The 26,732-nt window shown below is 42.7% G+C and overlaps 1 protein-coding gene across 1 annotated transcript in view; it reads right to left on the minus strand.

Annotated features, from left to right (window-relative positions):
- Positions 1-26,732, minus strand: part of RYR3 (ryanodine receptor 3) — a 504,534-nt gene that overhangs the window by 190,354 nt on the left and 287,448 nt on the right. The window contains exons 20-26 of the mRNA XM_045822230.1: positions 20,010-20,202; positions 10,227-10,443; positions 6,465-6,569; positions 4,770-4,873; positions 3,497-3,580; positions 1,755-1,914; positions 211-358 (exon numbers count right to left, since the gene is read on the minus strand). Of these exons, the coding sequence (XP_045678186.1) occupies positions 211-358; positions 1,755-1,914; positions 3,497-3,580; positions 4,770-4,873; positions 6,465-6,569; positions 10,227-10,443; positions 20,010-20,202 (1,011 nt within the window). The remainder of the gene's footprint in view (positions 1-210; positions 359-1,754; positions 1,915-3,496; positions 3,581-4,769; positions 4,874-6,464; positions 6,570-10,226; positions 10,444-20,009; positions 20,203-26,732) is intronic.

Below are 26,732 nucleotides of genomic sequence, written 5' to 3' on the forward strand. Positions count from 1 at the left end.
GTCACAGACATGCTCATCATAGACACATCAGTCAATGGGACAATGTTTTGTTATCGAACAGGGTTCTCCCCACTCATCCCCTGCTTCTTAAAATACACCATTTAGTTTAGAACAAGCTAGACCTACTCAAAGTTAGCAAGTTAGCCTTTCCCCAGAAGAGGACAGGTTTAGTAAACTACAGGGCCAGAATGAGCAATCTCCACTCTTTACCTAGTTCTTGGTCGGACGGCTCGATGTTATAGCCATAACCAATAAACGTCCGAACAGCTTCACGAAGGCTGTCCCTGTTTGACTTCTTGGTACGCTCATCCAGTAATGCATATGGCACCAGACGGGGATTTCTCTTGTTCTTCACATCCTACACACAGCCAGAGAATAGAGGTTTGGAGTACATACATTTTGTCTTTACAAATGCCTTGTCCCACTGGTTTCCTTACATTAGTCTATTAGCTCCTCCCCCAGTGCCGTGATATTTAGCGATGCACATCTTAGTTCTCTTCAGGATTAGACGAATATAAATACAAAGCTTTTACTAATGTTCAAAGCTGGCATGAGAGAAACACATTTTAATAGTGCCAGGCTATGAATAAAATGGAGTGCCATGAAATGATTAGAAACCTCCATTCTCAAGGCAAGGCAGATGGGGATTTATGTAACCACCCCTTGTGGAATTATCATGCCAGGATTTCAACTATTAGAACCTCCTCCCTACAGCCTCTTCACAGAGAAACATCTATACGCATAGAAGAACATCAGAAAAGGTGGCAGAACCATAGTGGTCCATTTTACCGCAGTAGACACACATTTGTATTAAGAGTCTTCAGTTCCTTAGGGAGAACTGGGAGGGCAATGATAACAGCAGTGATAAGTCATTATGAATAAACATGCTCGACATGCTGTTTGAACCCCCACTCCTCTCCCTCCCATGGTTTCCTTAGTTGTGGTCTTCTTGGCTTCTACACATATATAGGTTCAGAGACTCAGATATGAATGAAAATGTGTGCACAGAGCTATGCCTGAACTTCCCTGACATTAACCCTGGTATTTACTGAGGTGAATGAAGAAGAGAGGTGTGCTAGATGGTTTGGGGCTGAACTCTGGCTCTATACTCTTCCCAATTCCTTGCTGTGCCCTGGCTCTTAGGCTGACTCCTGCTTAAGCTAAGAATCTTGGCTGCCAAGGAATCCTGGCCTGATGAACTGAGTGAAATAAAGGGGCATAGGCTTCTTGGGAGGCTGGTTTGTCCCTCTCCTGGGCTAGTGCCCCTCCTTTGCATTCTCAGTGGTGGATACCTGAGACCATTCCAGAAATACTGCTGACCTGTGATGTTGATTTGTGAGAGCCTTACCCTGGCCTTAGAGAATGGCATGAAAGCTCAACTCTGCATAAGACATGCAGCCAGACGAGGAGGGAATGAGAGCAGGTGCAGCTAGTGGGCACATGCACAAGGCAACACGATCACAAGTGAGCCAGAGGAACAAAGGAAAAGTAAGCCTACCCATTTCTACAAAATTGAAATGGTGCCTGGAGTTAATGTTGACATGACCAGTGGGAATACTGTCCAGTCCAGAGATGCTATAAATAATGAATGAGTAGAGGCAGGAGGGACAGAGTGCAAGGGCAACCCCATCTTCCAGTCTAACACCCGCCAAAGAAACTGGCATGTTGATGGATGGTCACATCTCCTAACTTTTCCAGTGGGCTTGACCCAGCACTTGCCATCTGTTGAGTGGGGCTGACCCAGCACTTCTCACCTGTTGAATGCCATAGGTCCATCCTTGTTTTATTCTGTCTTTTGCCCAGACATTATGTGCATTTTCTGCAAGCTTATCCACTAAAATTTCCTGAGGAGGTAATAGCTTCACATCAGACAAATCCAAAGGGGCTGGCTTATAGCCATTGGACATCATGTAGCTACAAGTAAATGGAAAAACAAGTATTTTGAACAGATCTGTACAACTCCCCCATTCCAGATTTTAGATCAAGAGCACATGGTGAAAAAACTATGAAAATAAGGCTGCAGCCACAGGCTCTACCGTGTAGCAGAATGGAGAGCTTGGTTCTATTTCATGTCAAAGATGAAACCCCTCATTTGCCAACCTTTCTGCCAATGTGTGTCACCAATTTCAAGGAAACTGTCAGAGAAAGTGGGTGAGTAGTACAAATCCATCCTTATTTCTAAGAAAACTTAAGTGCCTTACAAATGATAGGCATATTTAGTGGGCTGTCACCTTACCAGAAGCTGCTGCATCCTACTTTAAAACACAAAAGGGTCTAACCATACTAGCAAGGACAGGACCTTGAGCCACATGGTTCTTATAAATGAGCAGAGCATGATTGCTCCATCTTCGATAGTTAAACCTTTACTTGGGGAATTAAAAAATTGGCACTAGAGAATTTGTGAGCTTAAAGTGACCTTAGTGCTTAGGTGTCTAGTCCAGGAGTCACAGCCTCAGATGTCTTTAACTTGAAGATAACATGAAGATGGGAAAAAGCTCAGTACGAGTCTGGGTAGATGCATGTCTGAATGGAGAGGACAAGAGCACCCTGTGGAGTGGCTCTCAGAAGAGCAGCTGATCATGGCCATGTGGGGATGTGAGTCCAGGGGCGCCCATGGCTTCAGAGCCCTTAAAGTGCAGACCAAGGCCAGAACCTAAATATGATGACTTGTAGGCAAAGGCTCACACTACTTAGGAACCTCTGAGCAGTGGAAGATGCAGGGTCTATTGCAGGCATAACATACTGCCCCTTGTCTACCTCAGGACACCTGGTCTTGGGCAGAGTCAACACACATTGACTGCTGAGCACTGACCCCAGCAGCCCTGGCCAGCAGGCCGCCACTCCAGCAGCTGCCTCTCAGATGTGCTGCTTTCAGCCTCTGAGAGTGGAGCTTGGGAGTCTAACAGGGAGCAAAGGGAAGAGAAGCATTTGATTCATGCTGGCACTGCCATGGCTCATAACTAATTATGACACCTGTGTGACTGTGGGAACATCTGATCTGGCACGTGAGGGAAGCAGACAAGAGCCAGGGGATGCTCCAGTGAGTGCATTTCTGAATGTGTGGGCGCATGCGGCCCTGAACGTGCGGGTGAGAGGAAGAGTAGCACACGTGCAGATTTAGGGGCCCAAATTAGATCTTGGCAGAGATGCTCATTTCCACAAAGGATTTATAAGGCTGGCTCAATGCCAGAGGAGTGAATCCTCCTGTGCCAACCGCTGATTTTATAGACCAAAGGTAGCACAGTGTGCTGCATCGCTTGGCTCAAAGCTAACAATAGTAGTATAGATCCGGGCAGAAGGAGAAAAAAGAGGGAAAGGCTGGAAGCACTTGTACTTCGGCAGACTTCTGTCTGGGAGTTTCACTGCAGCCTTAGTGACTGGAGGAGCCTGGTGCTGCTGTCACTGTCATCTGCCTTCATGCATGGGCCTCCCATCCCCAAGTTAAAAAATTCAGACTAAAGCATTACGACTTGGACAGTTAAAAAAAATCACCTACTTTTTGGAAAGTTTGACCTTCTTGAGGTCCTCTTCAGCCGCTGGATTCACATGAACAATGTGGCACCCCAAGGCTAGGAGCGTTCTGCAGCGTATCAGAGGGGAAAGACTAGGGTCAACTGCTAGATGAAGGACAGCAAGAACCCTACATATCTGAGCTGATAAAATCAGACAATGATCATTTGTTTGGATCAGGGAGTTATCAAAGTTTTCCCGTAAGGGGACAGATAAAAAATGTTTAGGCTTTGTGGATCATATGTCAGTTACAAGTACTCAACTCTGTCATTGTAAAGAGTGGAGGCAGTCACAAACAATATGCAAATCAGTTGGCTTTGTTACAATAAAATTTTATTTATAAAAAGAGGTGGCTGATCAGACTGGCCTATGGGCCATACTTTGCCAAGTCCAGATTTAGATGATAGCAAGCATAAGAATATAAAATGTTGGTTCATAGCCCCACTTTGAGGCATTTTTGAGTACATATTTGCATTAGGATTGAACACTGCTTCTCTGATTCCAGGGAGCAGAGAGGACCTTAAATACTCAGTGAGTGACAAGTCAGTGAGTATTCTTTGTGTGTGCCCTGTACAGTGCCTCGAGTATGCGAGACTCTGGGAGGTCCCAGAGCCTCACCCTCAGGAAGCATCAGGGTGATTGAAGGCATTGAATATATGAGCCTGAGACAAGGCACCTTGGCTGAGCATGAGTACACCAACCAAACCACAGGGTTAAAGTGTTCTCCTCTGACAACTGTAGGCAGAAATACAATACCTGGAGAACAGGTAACAATTACAGAAGAAACTCAAGATGGGGGATACCAACTTGGGCTAAAAAATTTAAAGTCTGGACCAGGCTTTTAATTATGGGTGGGATCACAGAGAAACTAAAATTTGTTTTTAAATTGAATTTTAGTGAAATAAATCATGTTTTCGCATTGGTTTTTAGAAATACCTTATCTTTTTTCTTGATATAACACGAACTGCAAGACACAGTTGTTCCTTTGTGTCTGTTGCTCTTCTTTTTTTCCTGCCTACATTCTCCCTCTGACAAATAGCAAATGGCCTCTAAAAATATATATATATATATATATGCTAAGTAACAATGGTGGAGGTGTTATTCACTATGCTAAGTCCTTTTGTGGCATGAATAATCACCCTCTAACTTATCAGAATGCATTGTTTTCCAGGCAAGAGACATATCTTTGAAGTCTAGTTATAAAGCATTAAATCATCCACTCACTGTTTAGTCCAAATTCAATTCAATTAAACACTCACTTTAAGGTTTCAGTTGACATTTGTAGGTTATAATTCTTCTCGGTTTCGGGCAGCTTTGAAAACTCTACCAGGCAGGGGTGTTGTCTTTTATTGTCATCCCGTATCTAGGTGGCAACACAAAGAATATAATTTAAGTCTGACAGCTGGCGCTGCCTTGGAAAACAGAAAAGGACACCCTGTAAAACATGGCCCAGGCTGTCTATATCCGGGAAGACAAAGACAGCTGTTTGCTGATAGACAAATAGATGATCCTCTCTCTAGTAGATGATACACCAATCCCCAAACTGCCAGTGGCTTTAGCTCTGTGGACTTGTTTCTAGTCAGGTGTCTGCATTCAGAACATACTTTTCCAGAGAAGCAATTTTATACATGGTAGCCATGCTCCTGCCTGGCCAAATTCATGGAACCACAATGCTCCTGAATGGTGGCATTCTTCAGGACACATGGGACTACAGAATCAGGAGCAGGACTGTCCAGGAGCAACATAAAGTCAGCCATAAATGTGCACCACACTTGTAACTCTACATTTTCTAGTAGTTGTATTAGAAAAGCAAAAAAAAAAACCAAGTAAAATGAATTTGAATGATGTATTTTATTTAACCCTATGTTTCCAACATATCATCATTTTAATAAGTAATTAATGTAAGAAATAATTAGATATTTCATTTTTCTAGTACGTCTGCAAAGTCTGGTGTATATTTTAGAGTTACTGCATATCTCCATTCAGACTAGTCACATTTCAAGTGCTCAGTAGCCACATATGGCTCATGGCTACTGTACTGGACAGACATTAACTCATTCATTCATTCAACAAATATTGGCTGAGTGTCTACTCTGCGGGGGCACCGAGCTAGTCATTCGGAGTTCAACAGTGAGCTGGGGTAGTCCCTAGCCTATGAAGCCGATACAGTCGAATGGGGCAGGAAACAATAATAAAATGATCATAGAAATAAAGGTAAAGTTACAATTGTGCTTAGCTGTCTAAAGGAGAGGTTTGTGATATTACAAGATCGTACATACAGCACAGAGGTGGTCAGATTTAAGGAGCATATTTCATGGTAGCTATAGCAATATAGACATGCTCGAGTGCAGGAACCCTATCAGTTACTAAGCTGGACTATGCAGTCTGAGGAAGATTCAGAACTCACCTAGCCTTCTGCCTTCAAACACGACCTTATACAAATCACAGAACAAAGTTAATTTGCAGCTTCTTTGAAAAACGTTTTCTAGTAAAAGAGATTCCTTAACCTCCTCTGAGTGTCCATTAATCTTAGTGATACATCTGAAAACCATATTAAACAAATTCTGATTCAAGACAATGAACCAGCCTCTTTTTACCACCCATGCAGAAAGGACAGCTTTTCCGAAGGAAAGGGAGATGAGAGGGCTCTCTAAGGGGCATTGAGGATCGACCACATTCGATGTTCCCTCAATAAAAGAAAGCAGCATTTTGGAGTGAAAAGGGAAGTAGGTTCCTCATTCTTTTAGGCAGAGCTGGTCTCCTCAAACTCCTGACCACACTAAACAAATGACTGAACAAGCCTGTGCTGGACACAGCAGAAGCTAGACAGGTGGTAATTAAAGAGTGAATTGTGGCTCATGAGGTTCCCTTCCTCATTCAAGTCTTTGAAGGACCCCTCCCGTGGTAACAAAGCAACCCCACCCTGCACTGTGGCTGGCCACTGGGACCCGTACCTTGCCAAAAGTCCAGCCAAGCTCTATTTTGTTCATCCCCCAAAGCTCGTGGATATTTTCAGCCAGTCTGTCTCGGATCTTCTCTAGGTGAGGTGGCAAAACCACCTAAAAGAAAGAGGGACAAGTGTGAAGTCAGAACTGCAAGAGCCAACTGTACTGAAATCTATCATAACATCTGTATGGATCAGGTACCCTAGTTGAATTCACTACAGGTCACCCAGGAGGGGCAGCTTCCAGAGTTCCTTCCTCTCTTGGCTTCCTCTCAGACCATCTCTTCTCAGTCTTGTTTGCAGATACTGGTGCCACCTGTGGATGCTTCCCTGGGCCTTATCTCCCCTCCCTTCATGCTCTTGTTTTTGGAAGATCTCACCTACTCAGAGATGGGCACTTCCAAGTAAGTGCATCTCCAGCCATGGTTTCTACTGAAGTTCAGGCCCACTGTTCCAGCTGCCTGCAGGATTGCCACCCAAGTGAACTCACTATGTTATTCAAAGATGAATGCATTATCTTCCCTTTAAACCATTTTTCTTTTCCTGTTTTTATTTTCTCTTTTTGTTAAATGGCCCCACCATTGCTTTGAACCTGGACATCACCTGAGTGTCTTCCCTCTTGGCATTACCTGTACCCCTCTATGGCCCTACTTACTCAGTCATGAAATAAGTTATGTTTGTTTATGAGGCATCTTTCTGAAGGGTGTCCTCCCCTACATTACTCAATTTCATTATTTTCTCTTTGGACCCTGTAAGAGCCTTACAACTGGTCTTTCTAACACCCCACCAATCTATACTCCACACTGGGGCCAGAGGGATGAGTCTACAAATTTAAACCACATTAAAACACACTCCTCTGGAGTGTCTCCACATGTTGCTCAGCACTCCTGAGACAGAGACTAGATGTCTTAACCAAGCACAGTGTCTTCAGTTCTCTCATCCCAGTCCTCTCAAACATATCCTTCTAAACTTCTCAAAATTCTCCCAAAAGGTCACAACATGTTCCACAGTTCCATGCCCTTGCATATGCAACCTCTACCTTATTAATATGCCCCATGAGCCACACAGTATGTGTACAGACACACATACCCCCCACACACCCACACACCCGCTTCCATGCCACATGACAAATAGAGACTTTCCTTGACCAAACTCTAGATAGGTGCTTCTTCATCCTCGGCCTTGCTCTCAAGATCCCAAATTTAGCAAGATTCATGCTAAATCAGTCAGAAAGAATCCACCACCCTTGATATTTGATCGCCTTCCATACCTGATCAAATATCCCCCCCCCCCCCCCATCTCCCAGGTGGCAGCAGATTGCTCCGGCCTGCCTTCAGCTAGAATCCTGTTAGGTCAGTTTAGCAAGAATTCACCCCAACCCCTGATATTTCCTCTTAGTAACTGTCCATCACTGACCACCCCCAATGCCTCCCCTCAACCTGCTCCTTGACCATAAATCCCCTTGTTCTTGTATTTGAAATTGAGCTCTGTTCTGGAGTTCCTTTCCCCTTATTGTAATAGATCCTAAATAAAATTTGTTTTTACGCTTTTTACTGCTGTCCAGCCCTGGTTTTAATACAAACACCCTCAGTATTTATCCTTCTGAATTTAGCTTGAATGTCACCATTTTTGGGAAGTCTTTCCCACTTACCTTCAGGGCGAGTTTCTCTGTGTTTTCCTGGAACTCAGCTCATAACTGTCCACTGAGGTCACAAACTGGGGCACCTGAGTACTTTCTCTTTTTTCCCTAATTTTTAAATTATAGTTTACTACTATCATAATAGAACAAATTGCAGTTGTATTTGGCTCTTACCACTTAATTAAGATAATGTGTTTAAACTAAGTGTTCCTTAGTTGGTCACAGTCAGAGGAACTGCATGCTTCAGTGAAAGAGGAAAACATGGAAAGAGGCCTCCCCCAATACCCAAATCACAATTTCAGTGGCCTTAGTTGGTGACCACCTGGGACAGAACAACACTGGCTTGATGACTGCCTCCTGGGTGCCTGGGGCTGGGCTGTGCAGAGCTGGGCTCCCCTCTCCCCGCACTCAGCCTGAGGCTGGGAGTGGTTCAAGCACTAGGCAATGTTGTGTGTGTAGCCACAGGGCTCGACTTAGGGATACTTAACCTGCAAATTGGTTAATGTGCCCCAGGGGGAAAGGCATTCACTCTGTATCTGGTATTTAACTTCTCCTTTGGCAATAATTTCACATAATGGTAGAGTCTAAAAAATTACAAGATCTCAGTCAAGATAATAAATTGTGCCTTTCCAACGAGAACTTCCCTATTGTTTTATTTTCCAGCGAAACTTTCCTAGATCCAGGGTCCATACACGTTCAGCTTTGGGTCCTCACAGCACCATTGCTCTGGTTTGTGGTTTATCTCCACTTTTGGATTTCCAAGTGCTCAATTCTGCATATTTAGAAACTCCTCTGCCTCTTTGGTCACCCCCCTTTCCTCCCTCATCAAAGCTTCCCCTCATTCTTCTGACCTCTTTCTGAGTCCCCATTTCTTCCAATAAGCCTCTTCTGAGTAGCACATCCTTTTATGATAACTTAGTGAGAAGGGCGGCACAGGGAGGCAGGACTCATGCTCCTGTTCCTGTTCTCTCCCCGCCTGGGTGCTAGTGGCTTTGTGTCCATGGGAGAGCTCCCTGCCTAGAATACATAGGAACCAGGTGGTGGAGTCCCTGGGTGACCCTGGCTCACAGACTCCTCTCCACTTTACCATCAGCATCCCCAGCTCCAACTGCTGTCCAGGTGCTGTACTGGGCACTGTGAAGCAGGCAGAGAACGGCTGCAGTTTCTATCTTATGGGACTTACCATCATCAGCTACAGGAAGTAAGAACAAAACTCAGGAACATGCACACGTGGCTGAATGTAAGAGGATCATACGAATGCTATGGGAAAATACTTGCTTGTGACCTTCTACACTCCAAAAAGCTATATGCCTACCAATTATTAACTCAAGCACCTTGTAGACAAGCCCCCTTTTTCATTTAATTTCTCTAACATCTAGAATAATGATTTGAGTAGCACTGGTATGTAGAAAATACCGAAAGCTATTTATTTATGTCCCCTATCATAACTATGTGAATGTGTCTCTCTCAAAATACAGGCCCTAGAAGGGGGAAAGTGTCCATTTGTCACTTTCAAAGCCCTCCTCTCTGTCTCATTACTTTCAGTTTTATTTCCAACTGTTCTCCTACATGCCCGTCTTCCTCCAAGTGTCCAGCCTCATGAGAATGTTCATTACCACCTGCCCCTACTTTGTGTTCTAGCTTCTAGGCCCTTATTTATCCCATCCCTGTTACTTCACCCCTACACATCCCTCCCCATTTAAGCTTGTTGAAGCCCCTGACTGAAATTCTAGCCTCTTTACACAGAACCACGCAGCTGAAAGGGTGTCTCTACCAGTTACTGGTGTACACTCTTTATTTTGCATTTATTATATTTACACTTCATACATTAGTTTTTTACTTCTTCAACTTGGTTGTGAATTCCCGGAGAATATTGAAGTATTTCTGCCTATGCTTTCATAGAGCCTAGTAGAATGGTTTATATGTAGCTTGTGCTTAACTTGGTCATTGGTGGAGAAATCCTTATAGAGCTCCATCTATGCAGATGGCGGACATATGAAGAATGACAGTTGTTCACATTACACGACAATTCTATAGAAAGTATGATAAGAATTGTTCAAAGACAACAGAGAAAGGATGTAGCCCCATTACTTCATCTGCATGGGTTGGCTCCCTTTGGCAGCTGGAACCTACCTGGCTGGTGTCTATGGGGCATGGGATGAAGGAGGCTTGGGAGAGGAACTGGGTGGTTCCCAGCAGATCTCTGATGCCTTTGGTGTCACGCTTATATTCTTTGACAGGCTCCAATCTCATCTTTTCCTTGGGAAGTAAGGCTTCATAGCAAGGGGCATAACCAGAGGGAGGCAGAAACTTAAATTCTCCATGACGTCCACCCATCAGGAAACGTACTCTGTGCCATTTGGAGAGACCAGGAAGAGAGAGGTTAAAACAATATCCCAGCCCAAACAGGTGAAAATTCAAGATCAGTTCCCCCTACCCCAAATGATTTTGTTGGAAAGGGGCTGCACTCAGACTTAGCTCAGCAAGCATTCTAACAAGGGAGACAAAGAGTGGAGGGACAACTGGGTGTGGCCCCCAGTTCGCCAAGTCAGCGAAGTTCTTAAAAGTCCATTTGAATGTTAATATTGCTAGCTTTAAAAAACATCCTTACTCTAGTATAACATATTACTATATGTTATTACTAGAGTATTAAAAAATAACATGATGATGATGATGATATTATTCTCTAGAAATAACATTACAATTAGAACATGAGAACTTGAAAGTCTTTTTTGTCTGAGAGAGATTAGCCACACATAAATTAAAAGAAGCACAGTATAACTATCCGAGAAAAATAGGAAATTCTTATTTTAAGATGCAGGCTAAAAATTTAGTAACACCTGAGTTGTAGACACAAGTGGTATACATGCCTGGTAACGATAATAGAAATGATACAGGGCAGAGGCTGCAGTTCTCCAAAGCAGCCCTATGAGGGTGACTCTGAGGAAGTATCAGCAGGGGGCCACACCGGGGTGGGGTGGGGGGCCCACAAGGGGCCAGCCAGGAACAAAGTGCTTATTAGGGTCCCAGTGCTTTACTCAGGGGCACCAGTACCCTGCTGGCCTCCAAGCCTGATACCCTTGCTCACTTCACCAGTGCCTGGAGGAACCTCCCAAGGAAGGGGACTGGGACACTTGGGGGCTCACAGGAATGACAGGCACTAGTTACAATGCACTGAAGTCTTTCAATATTTTAATTCAGCATTCTGACTGAATTTCATCCCCAGATCTGCAGGTTAGGTTAGAGCTAGGGTTGGATGCCAAAGCTCCTCATGCAAAGAGGAGAGTGTGAAAGTGAACTATTACAAAATGATACTCACACGCTCTCAGGTTAGTAACTAGTAACATAGCATTAAATTGATGAGGAAATATGACTGAAATTTTAAGTAATCAAAACATAGCAAGGTATGCAGTCCTGCAGGGTCGACAATAATGTCACACAGGAAAAACCAACACATACACGCAACATCTGCACACAACATCACTCCCTCCATTTAACAACTATTTACTAAGCCTGTATGACTTGCACAGTTCTGTGCACTAAGGATTCAGCACTGAACAAAGCACATAGTAGGCATCCAACTAGGGAAATAGGCCTAACTTCTGATTGAAAGACATCTGGTGAGGGAATACAGAGGGAGACGTAAAATTGCTCCTAGATTGAAGTCAAGGAAAGCCTCTCTGAGGAGGAGCATGTGAGTAACCTCAAAGATTAAGGAGAAGAAGCCAATGAGTTCCAAATCTAGAGGAGAGCATTCCAGGCAGAGAAACAGCATGTGCATGTGTGCAAAGGCCCTGAGGCAGACAGTTTTGGGTGGAGGCAGTGTGCTGAGAACATGGAGAGCCTGAGGGGCAGGAGATGAGGCAGGAGGCGGCAGGGTCTGTAAGCGATGGCGAGGGCTTGGGATTTTCTTTCAGGTGGGAAGCTTTTGAAGGATTTTAACAAGAAATATAAGATTTTCAAGTTGCTCTATGCAGACAGGCCTAGGGACCAATTAGGAAGCAATTGCAGGCACCTGACACCCTGTAGTCACAGTGAGAGATAAGGGTGGGTTGGACCAAGGTGCTGATGGCCAACAGGGAAAGCAGCAGCCACATCCCACTTTTTGGGCAGAATTAGGTATGTTAGGAACTGCTGATGGGATGGACATGTGTGTGTGTAGTGAGGCAAGGTATGTGGAGGAAGGGTTCTGATCTAGCCACACTCTCATAGCAATGTGCTCCACTAGACCGCACTTCCTCTAACTGGAGTGTCCCGGCAGGGCAGCCCTGCGAGAGGAGTGTCGGTGTGATGGAGTCATCGTGACAGTGGACGTAGCCTGATTATGAAAATGGAAAATAGAAATCTCCCTAAGTGAGAGACATTAAGGGTTTTTCCTTTTCTAATACAAACTCTTTATCCAAACAGCATTTTTTAAAATGCTGCTTTAAAGTTAATTATAGAAATATGAAGCCTCCCACTTTCCCATTTTAAAGCACTAAACAACAATGATATAGAATCAGAACCACAATTATCCCTTGCAAATGTTTCTACATTAAACGTTATGCAATAGGGCATGATCTACATATACTAAGAATATGAACAATGACATTAAACAAAATTGAATCATTAGGCTGCAATGTTACTAATTTAGTGAGCCTTCAGGAAATAATGACTAAGCCTTGAAACCATTTGTGGAGAACTTCCCAATTCAAATGGAACCTAACAGATTGTGCTACTGACATGTTGAAAGTATGGGTTACAATTGGAGCTTTCTGAGCAACGAATGAGTGTGGGATTTTTTTTTTTTTTTTTTTTTTTTTGCATTTCTTTCCTTTAAGAAGCTGAACTGGGAGCTTATACAGCAAGTGTGTTCTTTGTCCCTCACTCATGTAATGACCTCCTATGAGGATTTCCAGATGCACTTAATTATTCATGAGCTCTCTTGCCCGTTCTGTTTGGTTTTAAAATTTCTCTTACGTTTTAAAATCTGCTGTTCTCCTCTTCTGGACAGATAACAAATCAAGAAAGGTGGAGTGCCATGTAGCACTTAAAGAGAGCAATGCTTTCTGTTTGTGTGTTCAGTCATTCAAAGACAGCAGTAAGATAAATGCTAAATTTATCTCCTCCAATGGCCACACCAACTGTAACATGAAAATTAGCCCAGCCAGTAGTCAGTGTGCCCCGACTGTGGAAGCAGTCTTCGAACAGCCATTATGCTGTACTTTAGTGGGTGGGAGAGCCATCCTGGGTCGCTTTCAAAGTCCTGTCACACAGGAGCTCTGCACCCCAGACGGTGAGACTGGACAGGAGCAGATGCTGGGCACACCCGCCGTCTGTGGCTCCTGCCTTTGCTGCCCATGAGGAACTGCCCAGGGACCATGGTACGGGCTCCAGCAAACCTCCACCACTCTTGGCGGTGCCCCTCCTCACTCTCTCAGGGAGATCCAGACTGACCAGGTCAAAGGAAAGAACTAGAGATAGCATATAGGTGTGCAGAATACGAAGGACAGAAAGGAAATAGCTGAAATCCACTTTATTTGAAGATGTTAGAATAGGCTCCCCTCTGTCTCAGAGTTTTAGCAAAGGTCCCAAAGGCAGATAATTCAGTGAATGCCAATTTTTTGCACACCCTGAAATGAGGGGCAGGATCAAGTGCAGTGGAACTTCCAAAATATCGTGAAACCAGTTCCATTAGCTATAGCCCACGGTGAACCTCCACAGGGATGAGAAAGGAAAGAACTCATCACGGAGACAGGGGGATGGTTCTCTCTCATCTGAAGTGCAAGGATGAGGGCTTCAAGGACTCTTCAGAAGCTTCATGATTCACCCCTGAGGTTTAGTGAGGGACACATTTACACGGTCATGGGCAGAGAGAGAGAGAGGCAGAGAGAGGGAGAAAGAGAGAGAGAGAGAAAGAGAAAAAGAGAGACAGAGAGACAGAGAGAGAGAGAGAGAGAGAGAGATTGAGACCCTCATGGGAAAGAGGGAGAGGGATGGGGCCAAGGACTATGCTTCTGGAAGGCCAGATAGAAAATCCACTGACGAGTCAGCTGTCAGTCATCTCCAGGAAGGTACATGACTGAGTAGAGATCAGCAACCCAGGAGCTGGGAGAGCCGGAAGGCCTTCAGAAATGCATGGGGAGGTTTGGGGTCAGCCAGAGGGAGCAGCCAGCACAAGGGGTGAAGCCTGTGCCAAAGAAGCTGCTATCAGAAGCTACTCGCTCGTGGCTCTTCAAGAAAACTACAGAAGGGCCCCACAAGAGACAGAGGCGGCCATCACACAACTGCCACACAGAGGTCTGACGCCACGTGACAGCTGCATCCATCCCACAGGACGAGCCCTTTCCCAGTCACGGGCCCCTGGGCTCAGCGCAGGAGGGTCTGAGACAGGAGCTGGCCAACGAGGGAGGAGCCTGCTCTCAAACTGCCAGCCAAGTGGGGGCAGGCTCAAACAACAACAATGGGGTGGAAATCTGGAGTTTTTATGTTCAAGCACATGAGACTTTTGAATTACTGACAAGATTGTTCCTGTTCTTAAAAAGGGTGACAGGGCTACAGAACTCCAGAATTCCACATTATGGGTTTGAAGGGGTCGAAGGAGAAAGGACAAAGTTACATGTACCTGGTCTACACCTCCCAATAAATCTGTTATTAGGCACTTAATATTTACCTTTGAAATCCTTTGCCTCATTTATAAATGAAAAATTTCCAAATAGAATGTTAGTCTCTCTTCTCTAGGTGTATGTATTCTTTTCTGCTCCTTGGGTTCCATGGAACCTCCCAGCATCACAAAAAAGGTCAAAGTTTTTTCAAAAAAGATAATTTAAAAACAGACTTCTTAATTAAAATTAGTTCCTTTTTATCCTTGGATTTTTCTCTACATTAATGGATTTTAAAAATCAATTTCATTAGTCAATTCAATTGCTTCCACTAGAGCGCCTGTATCATCTTCTGGGGTCCTTCCTATAACTCAGACATTCCATCAGCTCTCGAAGGTTTTCTTTCTTCCTAAAGTGATCACAGCGAGCAGTTGTGTCCTTAGATTCCTCCACCTCAGAATGAGCAATAGCTTCAGTAATGGCCACCTGGGAGTACTGAAGTGCCGGGATGTACAGAGGAATTTTCTATTTACTTGACTCATTTTGAAAACAGAGCAAATTGTATTGAAAAAATCCTCAGTAGCATTTTCATCTTTTGAGATCTATGCTTTTTTGCTTGTCATTTTGCAGAAGAGATGAGAATACCTCTGGCAATTTTCCAGATTTGAAAGACTGACCCACGAATATAAAATACATGCAGCAAACAATCAAAGCTTTACTGTGCTCAGAAAGGACTCAGTTTCCTTATCCACATCTTAAGCAACCACGTGAAGTCACTTTAGTCTTAGTTACTAAACATTTCATTACTGTTATGTGCTGCTGAGTCCCTCCCAGAGAGCTGGGATGGTGTCCCAAAGAACAAAAGGATACAGCCCATGGTTAAGCAGAGAAAGAAACAGCAAGCTTTTGCTGACATGAATTCAACTCATAAGTCATGGCTCATAATTGCATCTTTAGTCCATATCACTCAGACAGGAGAACAATATGAGTTATGTATGTTACCACACTCATATTTCTTTCTGGCCAGTATTTGATGAAAGCCTGGGGCAAGCCAGCCAGTGCTCATCATATTCTTCACAGAAATATATTTATCTCAGCAATAATTTCCACAGCATTGACCACAGCAAGCTGGAAATAGCTAAGCTGCTGGTTACCTGAATTTTAGCCAAGTCTGGTGGATACCAACGGAAAGCAAACAGCAACTGCAAACACTAACCATCTTTGGATATTGTTGTTTCTATAAATTAGCAAGGACTGATAAAAGAGTTACATAAGATGATAAAATAATCTACAGGGAGTTTAACTATAGTTATATTCTCCCATGGTGACTAATTCATCAATTTTCTGCAAAACAAAAATGAAGCACCTGAATTTCACTATACACTCAGCTTCTCTGTAATGCTCTCTGGGTGGTTCATGCCACAATGCCATTTTGCAGGGTGAGATCACCTTTTAATAAGATTTTCCTGGCATCTTAGTAACTCAACCAATTTGGGTGGGCTCCAAGGTACATATGCTGCATCCCAAAATCTGTCCTCTAATGAATAGTGCTGTTACTCAGAAGCCCTGATCCACTAATCATACTGGCCATAAATCCCACTGAGAAGAAAAGTTAGGAGGCATATTCATAATAGCTAGGAGAGTACATATTGATTTGTGGATTTTGTTAGAAATTACTCATGCTGCCTTTGACTTCACGGTGGGTAAATCTAATTGGAAAAGATTTTTGCTTTTCAATGACTGCTGGCAGGGACACCTTAATCAGGTATTACTAATAACCTAATTCATAATTATAAACTAATGCGGGGTCACTGGGACAAGACTACCACCTCAGTAAAGACCATTAAATAGGCAGCAATGGGGCTGTAAAAAAGAAACCTAATTTAGAATCACATGGAAGTGAAGTGAGGAAATTTCTAAATTCTTCTATGATGGGAGAAGACTCTTTCTCAATGGGCATAACCTTGCACCTTGCTGGGAGAGACACTATATATCAGGCAAATATTCTACTATATTGAGTAAAAACAATAATCTATTTCCAATTTTATTATTAAATGCATTTATTTTCAATAAGATACTTTAACTGGAATTAAGATCCTGGTTTCTCTGTGTAGCTCTTTGCACAGCTGAACTAAAGCAGTAGAGAGGGGCATGATCTGCTGACCGAGAAACAAGATGCTAGAAAGATCTTCTACATGTGGATACCTAACCATCACCTATTTCTTCACCTTCTAGCTACAGTGCTTTGCCAAAAGAGTTTTAAAAAATCCCTACTACCTACACCCTTCCTCCAGTCACACATTTAAAAATCCTACCTCATAGCTCTGAGGGAGATTAGATGGATGAGTTAGTGATTGAAAATCATTATGCAACATGCAAGACTGGATGTACTATTATTGTCTGAACACAGAATACTCAGGAAAGTCCATCAGCCAGCAGACTGGAAGAGACCCCCCTGGAGAGGTTTGACGTCTCTCAGATGAAAGTAAAGCCCAGTGAGTGGGGTATGATGCAAACACAGAAGGTCAGGGTGCTGCCACTGGCTGCCCCAGGCCTTGATTGCCCGGCAAGTGCGGTCCGGGAGTGGACTGCTCCACGTGAACAGCAGCTTCTCCAGGAAAGGGCACCGAGCCAGTTGTGGGCAACCCAAATGCTGTTACGTTGTTTTAGATTTCTATTCATTCTCTGTACTCTTGGGGAATGGGGAAGATATGCAATGGGGCTTGCTCTGGTTTCCCCCCATCTGCCAGGGGGTCTGTGTCCAGCCAGTTGCTTTCGTGCTCATAGTGCCTGGACCTGTCCGTAGTGTTCCTGGTTGTCTGCAGGCTTCCAGTGGATGCCAATGAGGAATGACAGGTTACACCACACTGACAGAGGGAGACTCAGCGTGGGGTTCTCATGGAAATGTCACCCTCACAGCCAAACACAGGTAAAGAACTCTTCACTTCTTAAGAGTATAGTCCCTGGGGCTAGCGCACAATTCTCTGGCTGGAGTCTGTGATGAGTGGGTTTACAAACCTAATAAAGTTTTACTAGAGTGGTTCTCCATTTCTTACACAAGTCACCATGATGATAATGTTTAATTTCAATACATTATGCCCCCCCTCATGAACATGCTTACAAATATGCACACGTGAGGCTGTGGGAACATGCATGCATGCTGTGTTGCTGTGTCTACAAACACACATCACTGTACACACTATGCAGGCATGTGTATCTGTGTCAAGTTCTACAAGCTGAATATCATTTCCCAAAAAGTAATTCTTTGTTCCTACATAGTTTATTTACTTGAAACAGAACAGAATGTTTATCCTCTATTAGAAAATAGGTGGACATGCCTTGGTTTCTCAGCCCACGTGAGGTGCTGAGGCCATCACAGTGGTGTCGCTGTGGAAATCCCATTGCCTGGGTGCTTGGAACTCAGCTCTGAAGTACTTTGCTGTGGCCCCAGCTCTAAGCACTGCTCTCCACAGCTCTCCTCCTCCCAGGACTCTTTCTAACAGTGTTCATGAAAACCAGAGTGATCCTAACTGTGCTGACTCTAGTTCCCACTTGATCCACTGTGATCTCCTTAACAGGCAGGGAGCAAGGACGGCTAAGAAAATATTGGGAAAGAAGAGTAGGATAATGGGATCTTGCCTCACAGATGATAAAATGTATTGTCAGACACAGACAATTAATACAGCATCCAAACGAAACAAAGAGAGGAGCAGAGCAATGGACACAGTAGTTAGCAACAGTGCGTAGAAAATCAGCCTGCACAGCACAAGTCCAGTGTAATGTAAAGTTATTGGTATGTAGAAATAAAAAGGTAATATGGTTATCTCTGGATGGTATGATGATGGGTTCTTGCTATTTTCTTTGACTGATACTACTTTTGTAAAATGGAGAACCAAAAAATATTAAGTGTCCAAAAGTAAATCATGAACTAGGAAAAATATTTGAAACTATAAGACGATTGTTTAATAGCCTTAATGTAGGAAAGTAACTGCCAAAAAATTAATACCAGAAAGGTATAAAACACAAAATTAACAAAGACATGGGGCTAAAATAATACACAAAAACATTAAGCATGAAAAAGTTCAACCACATCAATAGTCAAATAGAAAATTAAGACTTTAAGACACAATTTTCTCAAATTAGCAAAGATGAAGATAACCAACAGCAGGAAAAGTTCACGAGGAGTCAATCAGCTGGGTCTGCCCATACATGGCTTTAAATGATACCACAGACCCAAATCCCACACCTGAAGTTTTTGGAGTTGTGCTTCAGACTTGGGAATTCTTCAGATTTATAAAAGAAAGAAGGTACATGTAATACATATTAAAAAGATCCTCCAGCCAGGTGTGGGGGGCTGTACCCCATAATCATACATGTTAATATTTCTACAGTTAAACATGTAAATATTCACAATATGTAGAATAAATGAAAGACTGAAAACAGCCCCATTTCTGTTGATGATAGTTTTGCCACAAAGTAAGTTCAGGTCAGGTTTTGTGGTGAAATAAATCACAAAAAAATTTGTTTCTTGGAGCTGTTCATATTTCAAAATTATTGATAATGAATTCTGAACTATTCAAACAATCTTTTAAAAAAATCTATTTGGCCACCTTATTATAAACTCGGATTTCCAAAAGTTCATATCTTTTGACCAACTTCTACGAGAAACCAAACAGAAATGCAGACAACGTTATGCTCAAGGATGTTCATAATAATTTATAACAAAATGGGAGCAGTGTGAAGTCTAACAACAAAGTAATGGCTGCATCATGGGAGAACCAGATAAAAGGGTGTTACATGGCCCTATCAATCATCTGGGGGTGGGGTGGGGAACGCGAGATGACTCGGGAAAGGGCCGAGTCATTACTTATTCCCGAGTAAAAAATAATCAGGACATAAAACTTCACACTTAATGGGATGTCAATTAAAAATATATACTTATACTTGTAGAATAAAAGACTTGAAGAAAATGCACCAGAACATTAATACAGATGATAGTTTAATAAGGGGATCATGAGTATATTGTCTTATTTATAACTGTATCTTTCTACTTTTTATAATGAGCATGTGACACTTTTTATAATTATTAAAGTAGTTTTTTTACACAGGATTCCTCTTATTCACCTTGCTGTTTATCTGAGGACATTATATAACCCCTGGCAGGAGGCATGAGTTCAACAAGTATATAAGGAGTGAGTGGCTTTTCATCACCTTCCCCTCTTAGGGGAGTTTGGCTACGGTGCCAAAGCACTGAAGGAGATTACGCTCCCTGGCTCATAGGAGTGGTGGGAGGTGGGTAACAGCTACTCTTCATGAGATCATGGCCATAACTTACTTGACACCTGCTGAAAAGCTCACCACAGGGAAGAAGAGCCCATCTGTGTTGAAATTCTCAAACATCCCCTGCACAGGCTGTCCATTGATGCGGAAAGAGATGCTGGGCACACCGAGGTCTAGGCAACAGCTCACCACGTCATCGGACTTCAGGAGGTGCTGGTTGATGGAGGCCACAGCTCTGGGAATGCGACCTGGTGAGCAAAGAACAGGAAAAAGGCATGTGAGACTCCAGGAGAGAGGCTCACAGGCCACCAGTGGGCGGTATGAGGGCACAAAGGTCTGGGCATGCTATTGCATTTGACATGCTACTTTGCTTTCTGAAACTGTATGAGGTGAGCAATGAGAAATGATTTCCTAAGCAGGTGAGTGGGCGGTGTGACACGGCATGAGTCTCAGAGGAAACTCTCAAGCTGCAGAGATGAGAACACACACAAATTCTACCTGCCCAATGTGTGCTCAGATTCCGTGTCTGAGACAATGGGCAGACTGCCTCTGCTGGGTGTGGGACTTTGAGCAAGATGGATGTGTGTGTGTGTGTGTGTGTTCTTTAGTGTCCTTGCTCTCTTCTACTGGGTTGGCCAAAAAGTTCATTTCTCCCCCCTGTAAGATGACTCTAGTAGGGCTTAGCTGTCTTTAACTTCATTCTAAATAATTTTGTTAGACTGTATTGTGACAACTGTCATATCAGTGTGCATTAAAAAATTATCAAAACTGGTGAATTTTTGTACAGCCATTTTGATACTGAAGATGGAAGAAAATATGTAACATTTTTGACATATTATGCTTTATTATTTCAAGAAAGGTAAAAACACAACTGAAACGCAAAGGAAGATTTGTGCAGTGTATGGAGAAGATGCTGTGACTGATCAAACATGTCAAAGTGGTTTGTGAAGTTTTGTGCTGTAGATTATTTGTGTTCCATGGTTGGGTAGACCAGTTGAAGTTGATAGTGATCAAATCGAGACATTGAGAGCAATCAACATTTATACTATGTGAGAGAGGGCTGACACACTCAAAATATCCAAATCAATGTAGTCATTGGTGAAAATGAAAAATATGTCTTTGATTTTACAGAAAAAAATGGAATGAACTTTTTGGCCAACCTGATATTTTTTCTAAACAATGTTCTGGCAAGCTTATCCATGATCAGCCGAGTCACTAAAGTTTCTGAAGTAGCAAAACCAAAACCAGTAACAGTAACATTTGTTGTGGGTTACCACATGTCAGACACTCTTCTAATCACTCTACAGTGAGTAATTTATTCAGAACTCACAGCCATCTTATGGCATTACTACTTTCATTTGACAGATGAGGGAAATTAAGTCCACAAAGGTAAGTGGCTTGCCCAAGGTCACACAGTGACAGAACCAACACTCCTTCAGCCCAGGGAGTCTGGTTGTAGACACGCCCCTTACTTGCTGCACACTGCTCCCTCTTGAGTGGCATAGAGCAGGCCAGCCAGGCATTTCATCAAAGGCACAGGACTGAGAATGGTACCTGGCAAACAGTTCTTGACAGCAGCATGTGGGTATTGCTGTACCCAGTTTACAGATGTAGAAGCTGAGCCTCAAGTAAAACCACAGGTTCAGGTTCGTGTAGCAGGTAAAGACTTGGGGTTTGAAGTCCTCTCTCTGTGACTTCCAGACCTCTCCCCACCCTCACCCCCAGGCTATCTTATTACAGAGTAACTGGAAGGATAAACACCGTAAGTGTGGGCGTAGGACTCTTCCAAATTGTTAGGAGCCTTGAAAGCCTTCACAGAGGTAGACAGGACCACTTTAGCACTGGATGCAGGAGCTGTCAAAGTCAAGAACAGCAAGGTCATCTAGCCTTTACACTGTGCAGCAGAGGCTTCTTATTTGTTTTAAAGAATTTTACCACCTCAGACAGGCAGAGAAACACTGTCACTTATACCCTATATTGGTGACTTGTTTTGCTGTTGTTGCATTTATTTTTCATAAGATGATTTGTCATTTCCTGGCCTAACCTAGTGAGAAAATCACCTCTCACTTTTCTGTAACAGCACCCCATCCTGAAAGTTCTAAAAGTAAATGATCATAACCACTCTGCCATCTCCCATAGGTTTACAGTTCTGTTGGGAAGACTGCCATGAAGTGCCAGAAGTTATGTATTAAAATGAAGTTTCAGGAAGAAAAACATATGAAATGTATTTTGTTTTTGATTACAGCAGTAATACAAGTTCATGATAAATGTTCATCATATAGATATAAAAGTATAAGCGAGGAAAAAAATGTAATAAAAATGCTTCTATTCTTTCAAATATATATTTTTCATCCAAACTGAGATATTGTAGGTTTGATAACTTGTTAATGCTACTTATCAGATTATATTTTATTTATAATAAAACAGTCATTAGAAATTGAGTTTTAATGATTTTATACTATGTCATGGAAAGGCACTTTTTAAAAATCCCCTTATGATGTGTATGTGAGTTGTTTATAAATTTTATACATGTGTCTATGCTGTGTAATATTTCTCTTCTCAGCTTAGAAATATTTAAACTTTTATTTAATGTTTTATTGTGAATACTGTTTATTAGTAGTTACTGCTATTCAAGTAATAGATTCTAAACTAAGTAGTGGACTTTAAAATAGTAAAACTACTGTACTCTCATTAATAAAAAAAAATTAGGTGCCCCCTTCTGGTTATTTTAGGTGATTGACAAAGCCATATATTGTATATCCCAACCTTCCACAAACAGGAATGAGGCCAGATATTGTGCTTGGGACTGGGGACCACAGACAGAAGGTGCCATACCTGCCCTTAGGTAGCCCATACTCTAGTGGGAAATAAACATTCAAATGAAGAATTACAATTCAGTGTCAGTACTGGAATAAAGGAGATGAATTCCAGAGGTAGAGGACATTGAGTTGACTTGAAGAATGAAAGGTTCGCTAGATAAATGAGAAGGAAGAGAGCACCCCAAAATTCCGTAAGAGAGCATTCATACATAAGCAGAATGATTGGCTTACATAACAGGAGTATACAGCATACAGCACATCCTCACTTAACATGGTTGACAGGTTCTTGGAAACTGAGACTTTCAGTGAAATGATATATAAGGAAACTGATTTTACTTAACATGTGTGTTTAAACTGCCCCAGTCTGAGTGAGTATGCGTATGAGTGACCTCAGATGGAAAGGCGTTCTGTCCAGGCTGGGCACCACCTGTGTCAGGAGCTGCCAGGATAATTAATCTCTGGCTACTTGCAACCCTAAACTGGAATAAACAGGTTGGAAAATAATGATCTTATTTTTATTAATCTTTCTTATATGTGGGTATAGCTTACATTTACCTCAATGTTTAATATTTTAGAAGTGTTTATTTAGACATTTGGTACTGTTTTTGTGACCAGAAATATGCTATAGACACCTAACTCTTGTTTATATCAACTAGCCTATCATGAACTTGATCTCATTTATCTAGTGAATGAATCTCTTATTCTTCAAGCCAACTTGATATCCCCCACCTCCAGAAGTCATCTCCTTTATGCCAATCTTTGGGATTTGGAAGGAAACTGGAATACATGGAGAAAACACACACAGAGATGGCCCTGGCTGAGAGTCATTTTTTTTCTTCATCAACATTATAACAAAACTGGAGGACTTGCTGTGTGGGCAGAGTGGCTCAAGTCTGGTGAGGCTGGGATGTGGGCAATAATGCCCACTTCATACATGGGGGCCTGATGAGGAAATGTGGTGGGGATAAAGCTGGACTAGAACCTGGAACCCAGATTCCCTGCTCTGTACCAGCTCAACAAATTCGGTGCATGTTGGCAAATGAGCCTGGATGGCCTCAGACTTTGTTTCCTTACTGAGAATGAGGAGCAAGTTCCTCATTGTAGGCCCTAGAGTCAACCCCACTTAAACCAGAGCAAATCTAAGTCCAACTGGGAGAGTACATAGGTTTGGCCCCTTTCCTATGTCTCTGTTTGAGAAGAATGAGTACTCTTAGTGCCTTTTATGGAGGTTAGATATCCCAGGTCCCAGAATCTTTCCTTCCTTATTGTATTCAAGCCTGCCACAAAAGGAATCTGTGATATTAAAAACTCAGCAAACCTTGTTGTATTGTTTCATTCTTAAGATTCCTTATTTTCTCATTAAAAACCAATGTTTCTGCTTCAGTTGTTTCTTTTTCAATCAGTTTAGCTTCTGGAAAATATTACTGCAGTCATGTAAACAAAGCCCAAGAGATTTCTGTGGATTTGGGAAAAGTAAAAACTAACTGAAACACGAGGTTGGACAGCTACCTTTAAAAGCACCCAGATTGATACTGGTTGAAAATACAAATTACAAGGAAGATTACCTTTCTGAGATCATATCAACTAGGACAAAACTGTGTCGAACTGTGACTCCAGGGTCCCCTCCTCCACCCTCTCAGAGTGCACTGTCAGCTTCCTGTGCCCCTGAGCCTCAGTAAGTGAAGATCAAGAGCAGCTTTCACAGGGGATGCTCTTCATCTAAGCTGCGCTTTGATGCCACTGGAGGCCGAGTTCTGAGCTTTATTTAGCCTTCAGTGCACCACAGTTGCCAGTGCCTTTTTGAGGAACAATGGCGGGGAGCTGCTCCCCTGCCTGGCTTATTTTCTCAGTCGAAAACAACCACCTGGATGAGCGATTATGTCCTTGTGGAAATGACATTGTCTTTCACCTCCTTTATTCTAAGACACTGGGTGCCAAGGAGAAGTTGCTGTAGGAACACATGCTAACATCACCTACAGGCAAATTGAAATCACAGTCTAAGCCTGTTTTTAAAGCATATACAATAGAGAATACAGAGTTGGGACCAATATTATGTAGAAACTAAAGAGTTACTGTTGCTAATCACTGGATAGGAAGCAAGTACTTAGCAAGTACTTAGAGTAATGTAACGGGAAGTCTGCTTAAAGAAAATGCCCACTTCATACAATATTCATATTACAAAAAGTCATCTGGTAAAGCATACCTAGTTTTAAAATGTGAGTAGTGTGGAGATTATGAAACTAGAAAATGATGGAATTATGAGATTGCTTTTGCACACTCTGTTTCATAAATCTGTTCTCATCTAGAGGAAGCAACTGCTACCCCTGTGAGGTCTTTCAGGGCTCCAGATGATTCGGAAGGGTCCTGCACCCCACACTTAAACAAGGCATTTATCCTTCCAACTGCTCTGTAATGAGGTGGCATGGGGTGGGGGTGGGGAGTGGTCTTAGAGACACAGAGGGCTGAGTCTGAATTCAAATCTCCAGCCTTTAACTGCTACATGAACCTGAACCTGTGGTTTTACTTGAGGCTCAGCTTCTACATCTGTAAACTGGGTGCAGCAATGCCCACATGCTGCTGTCAAGAACTGTTTGCCAGGTACCATTCTCAGTCCTGTGCCTTTGATGAAATGCCTAGCTGATGTGCTCTAGGCCACTCAAGAGGCAGTAGTGTGCAGCAGGTAAGGGGCGTGTCTACAACCAGACTCCCTGGGCTGGAGGAGTGTTGGTTCTGTCACTTACTGTGTGACACTGAGCAAGCCACTTACCTTTGTGGACTCAATTTCCCTCATCTGTCAAATGAAAGTAGTAATGTCATGAGGTGGCTGTGAGTTCTGAATAAATTACTTGCTGTAGAGTGATTAGAAGAGTGCCTGACATGTGGTAACCTGCAAGAAAAAGTATTATTATTGTGTTTATTACTCCCAAAACTTTAATTACTAGACTAACAGTGGATAAGCTTGCCAGAACATTGTAGGAATATTATGTTGGTTGTAACACTAGGAAGAAATAACAATACGGACAAGAGTAGCACTGAGGGACGAGTGTGGAAAGTGATTTGAGAAATGACTGCATTGAGTTGCTGCAATCATTAAGTCTCTTTACTGAATAAAAAGGCTCAAAAACACTCACTTTCAAATATGTTTAATGTACTTAACCCCTTGTAGAATACAGACAGAAAACGCTGTAGCCAGAAAAAACAAGGTTGTTGCAGACAGTGTTTCTAAGTTGCCTCAACTGCTTTTCCAGATACTAGGAACTCTGAGTAACACTAGAGAGCACCCACTGAGACAGGTCAGGAGGTCCCCTGGCCTCTGCTGGTCTGAAGAAACCCCTGACTGCTTGGCTTAGGCCCACCTAAAAGTCCCAGGAAGGTCGGAAAGGCCATTCCTAACCTAGGATTTTAAGAGAAAAATCCACTCTACCATCAGCTGCACATCTTCAAGTTAACCTGAGGATATATTACTGTGGGACTTAGTCTATTCTGATGAGTAATGTAGGCAGCTGGAAACACCGATGCTCAGCATTTCTATTGCCCCAGGCACCGCAGAGCTTGGCATTCTAACATAAACACAAATACACAGGCATTTGGAAAGAGAGAGTATCCAAATATGCAAAAGTGCTGGTGTTCTACAGACCTGGGATCCTGTCCACAGAGTAGGGGGGTTGGAAATGTCTGAGTCACAGGGGGATGTGTTCTGATACACAAGTACTCTGGGATTCATCTCTATTGGGAGATAGGTGAAGACCCTCTTATATGAATTTGGCTGTAGAGACAAATTATCTTGATGACTCAGAAATCACACTAAATCAGGAGGCACAAGTTTACTCCACTCATGCACTTTCTGTTATCACTTATCTCTTAGGAAGGTAAATTCCACAGTGTCTTCCAATTTTGCAAAGGAAAAAGTTGTTAAAAGGAAAGGGAAGGTGTCGTTTCCTCCTGTGAAACTGCTCCCT

Source organism: Phyllostomus hastatus, unplaced genomic scaffold (assembly GCF_019186645.2).
Source record: "Phyllostomus hastatus isolate PE091 unplaced genomic scaffold, TTU_PhHast_1.1 phas_scaffold_501, whole genome shotgun sequence".
Classification (NCBI taxonomy): domain Eukaryota; kingdom Metazoa; phylum Chordata; class Mammalia; order Chiroptera; family Phyllostomidae; genus Phyllostomus; species Phyllostomus hastatus.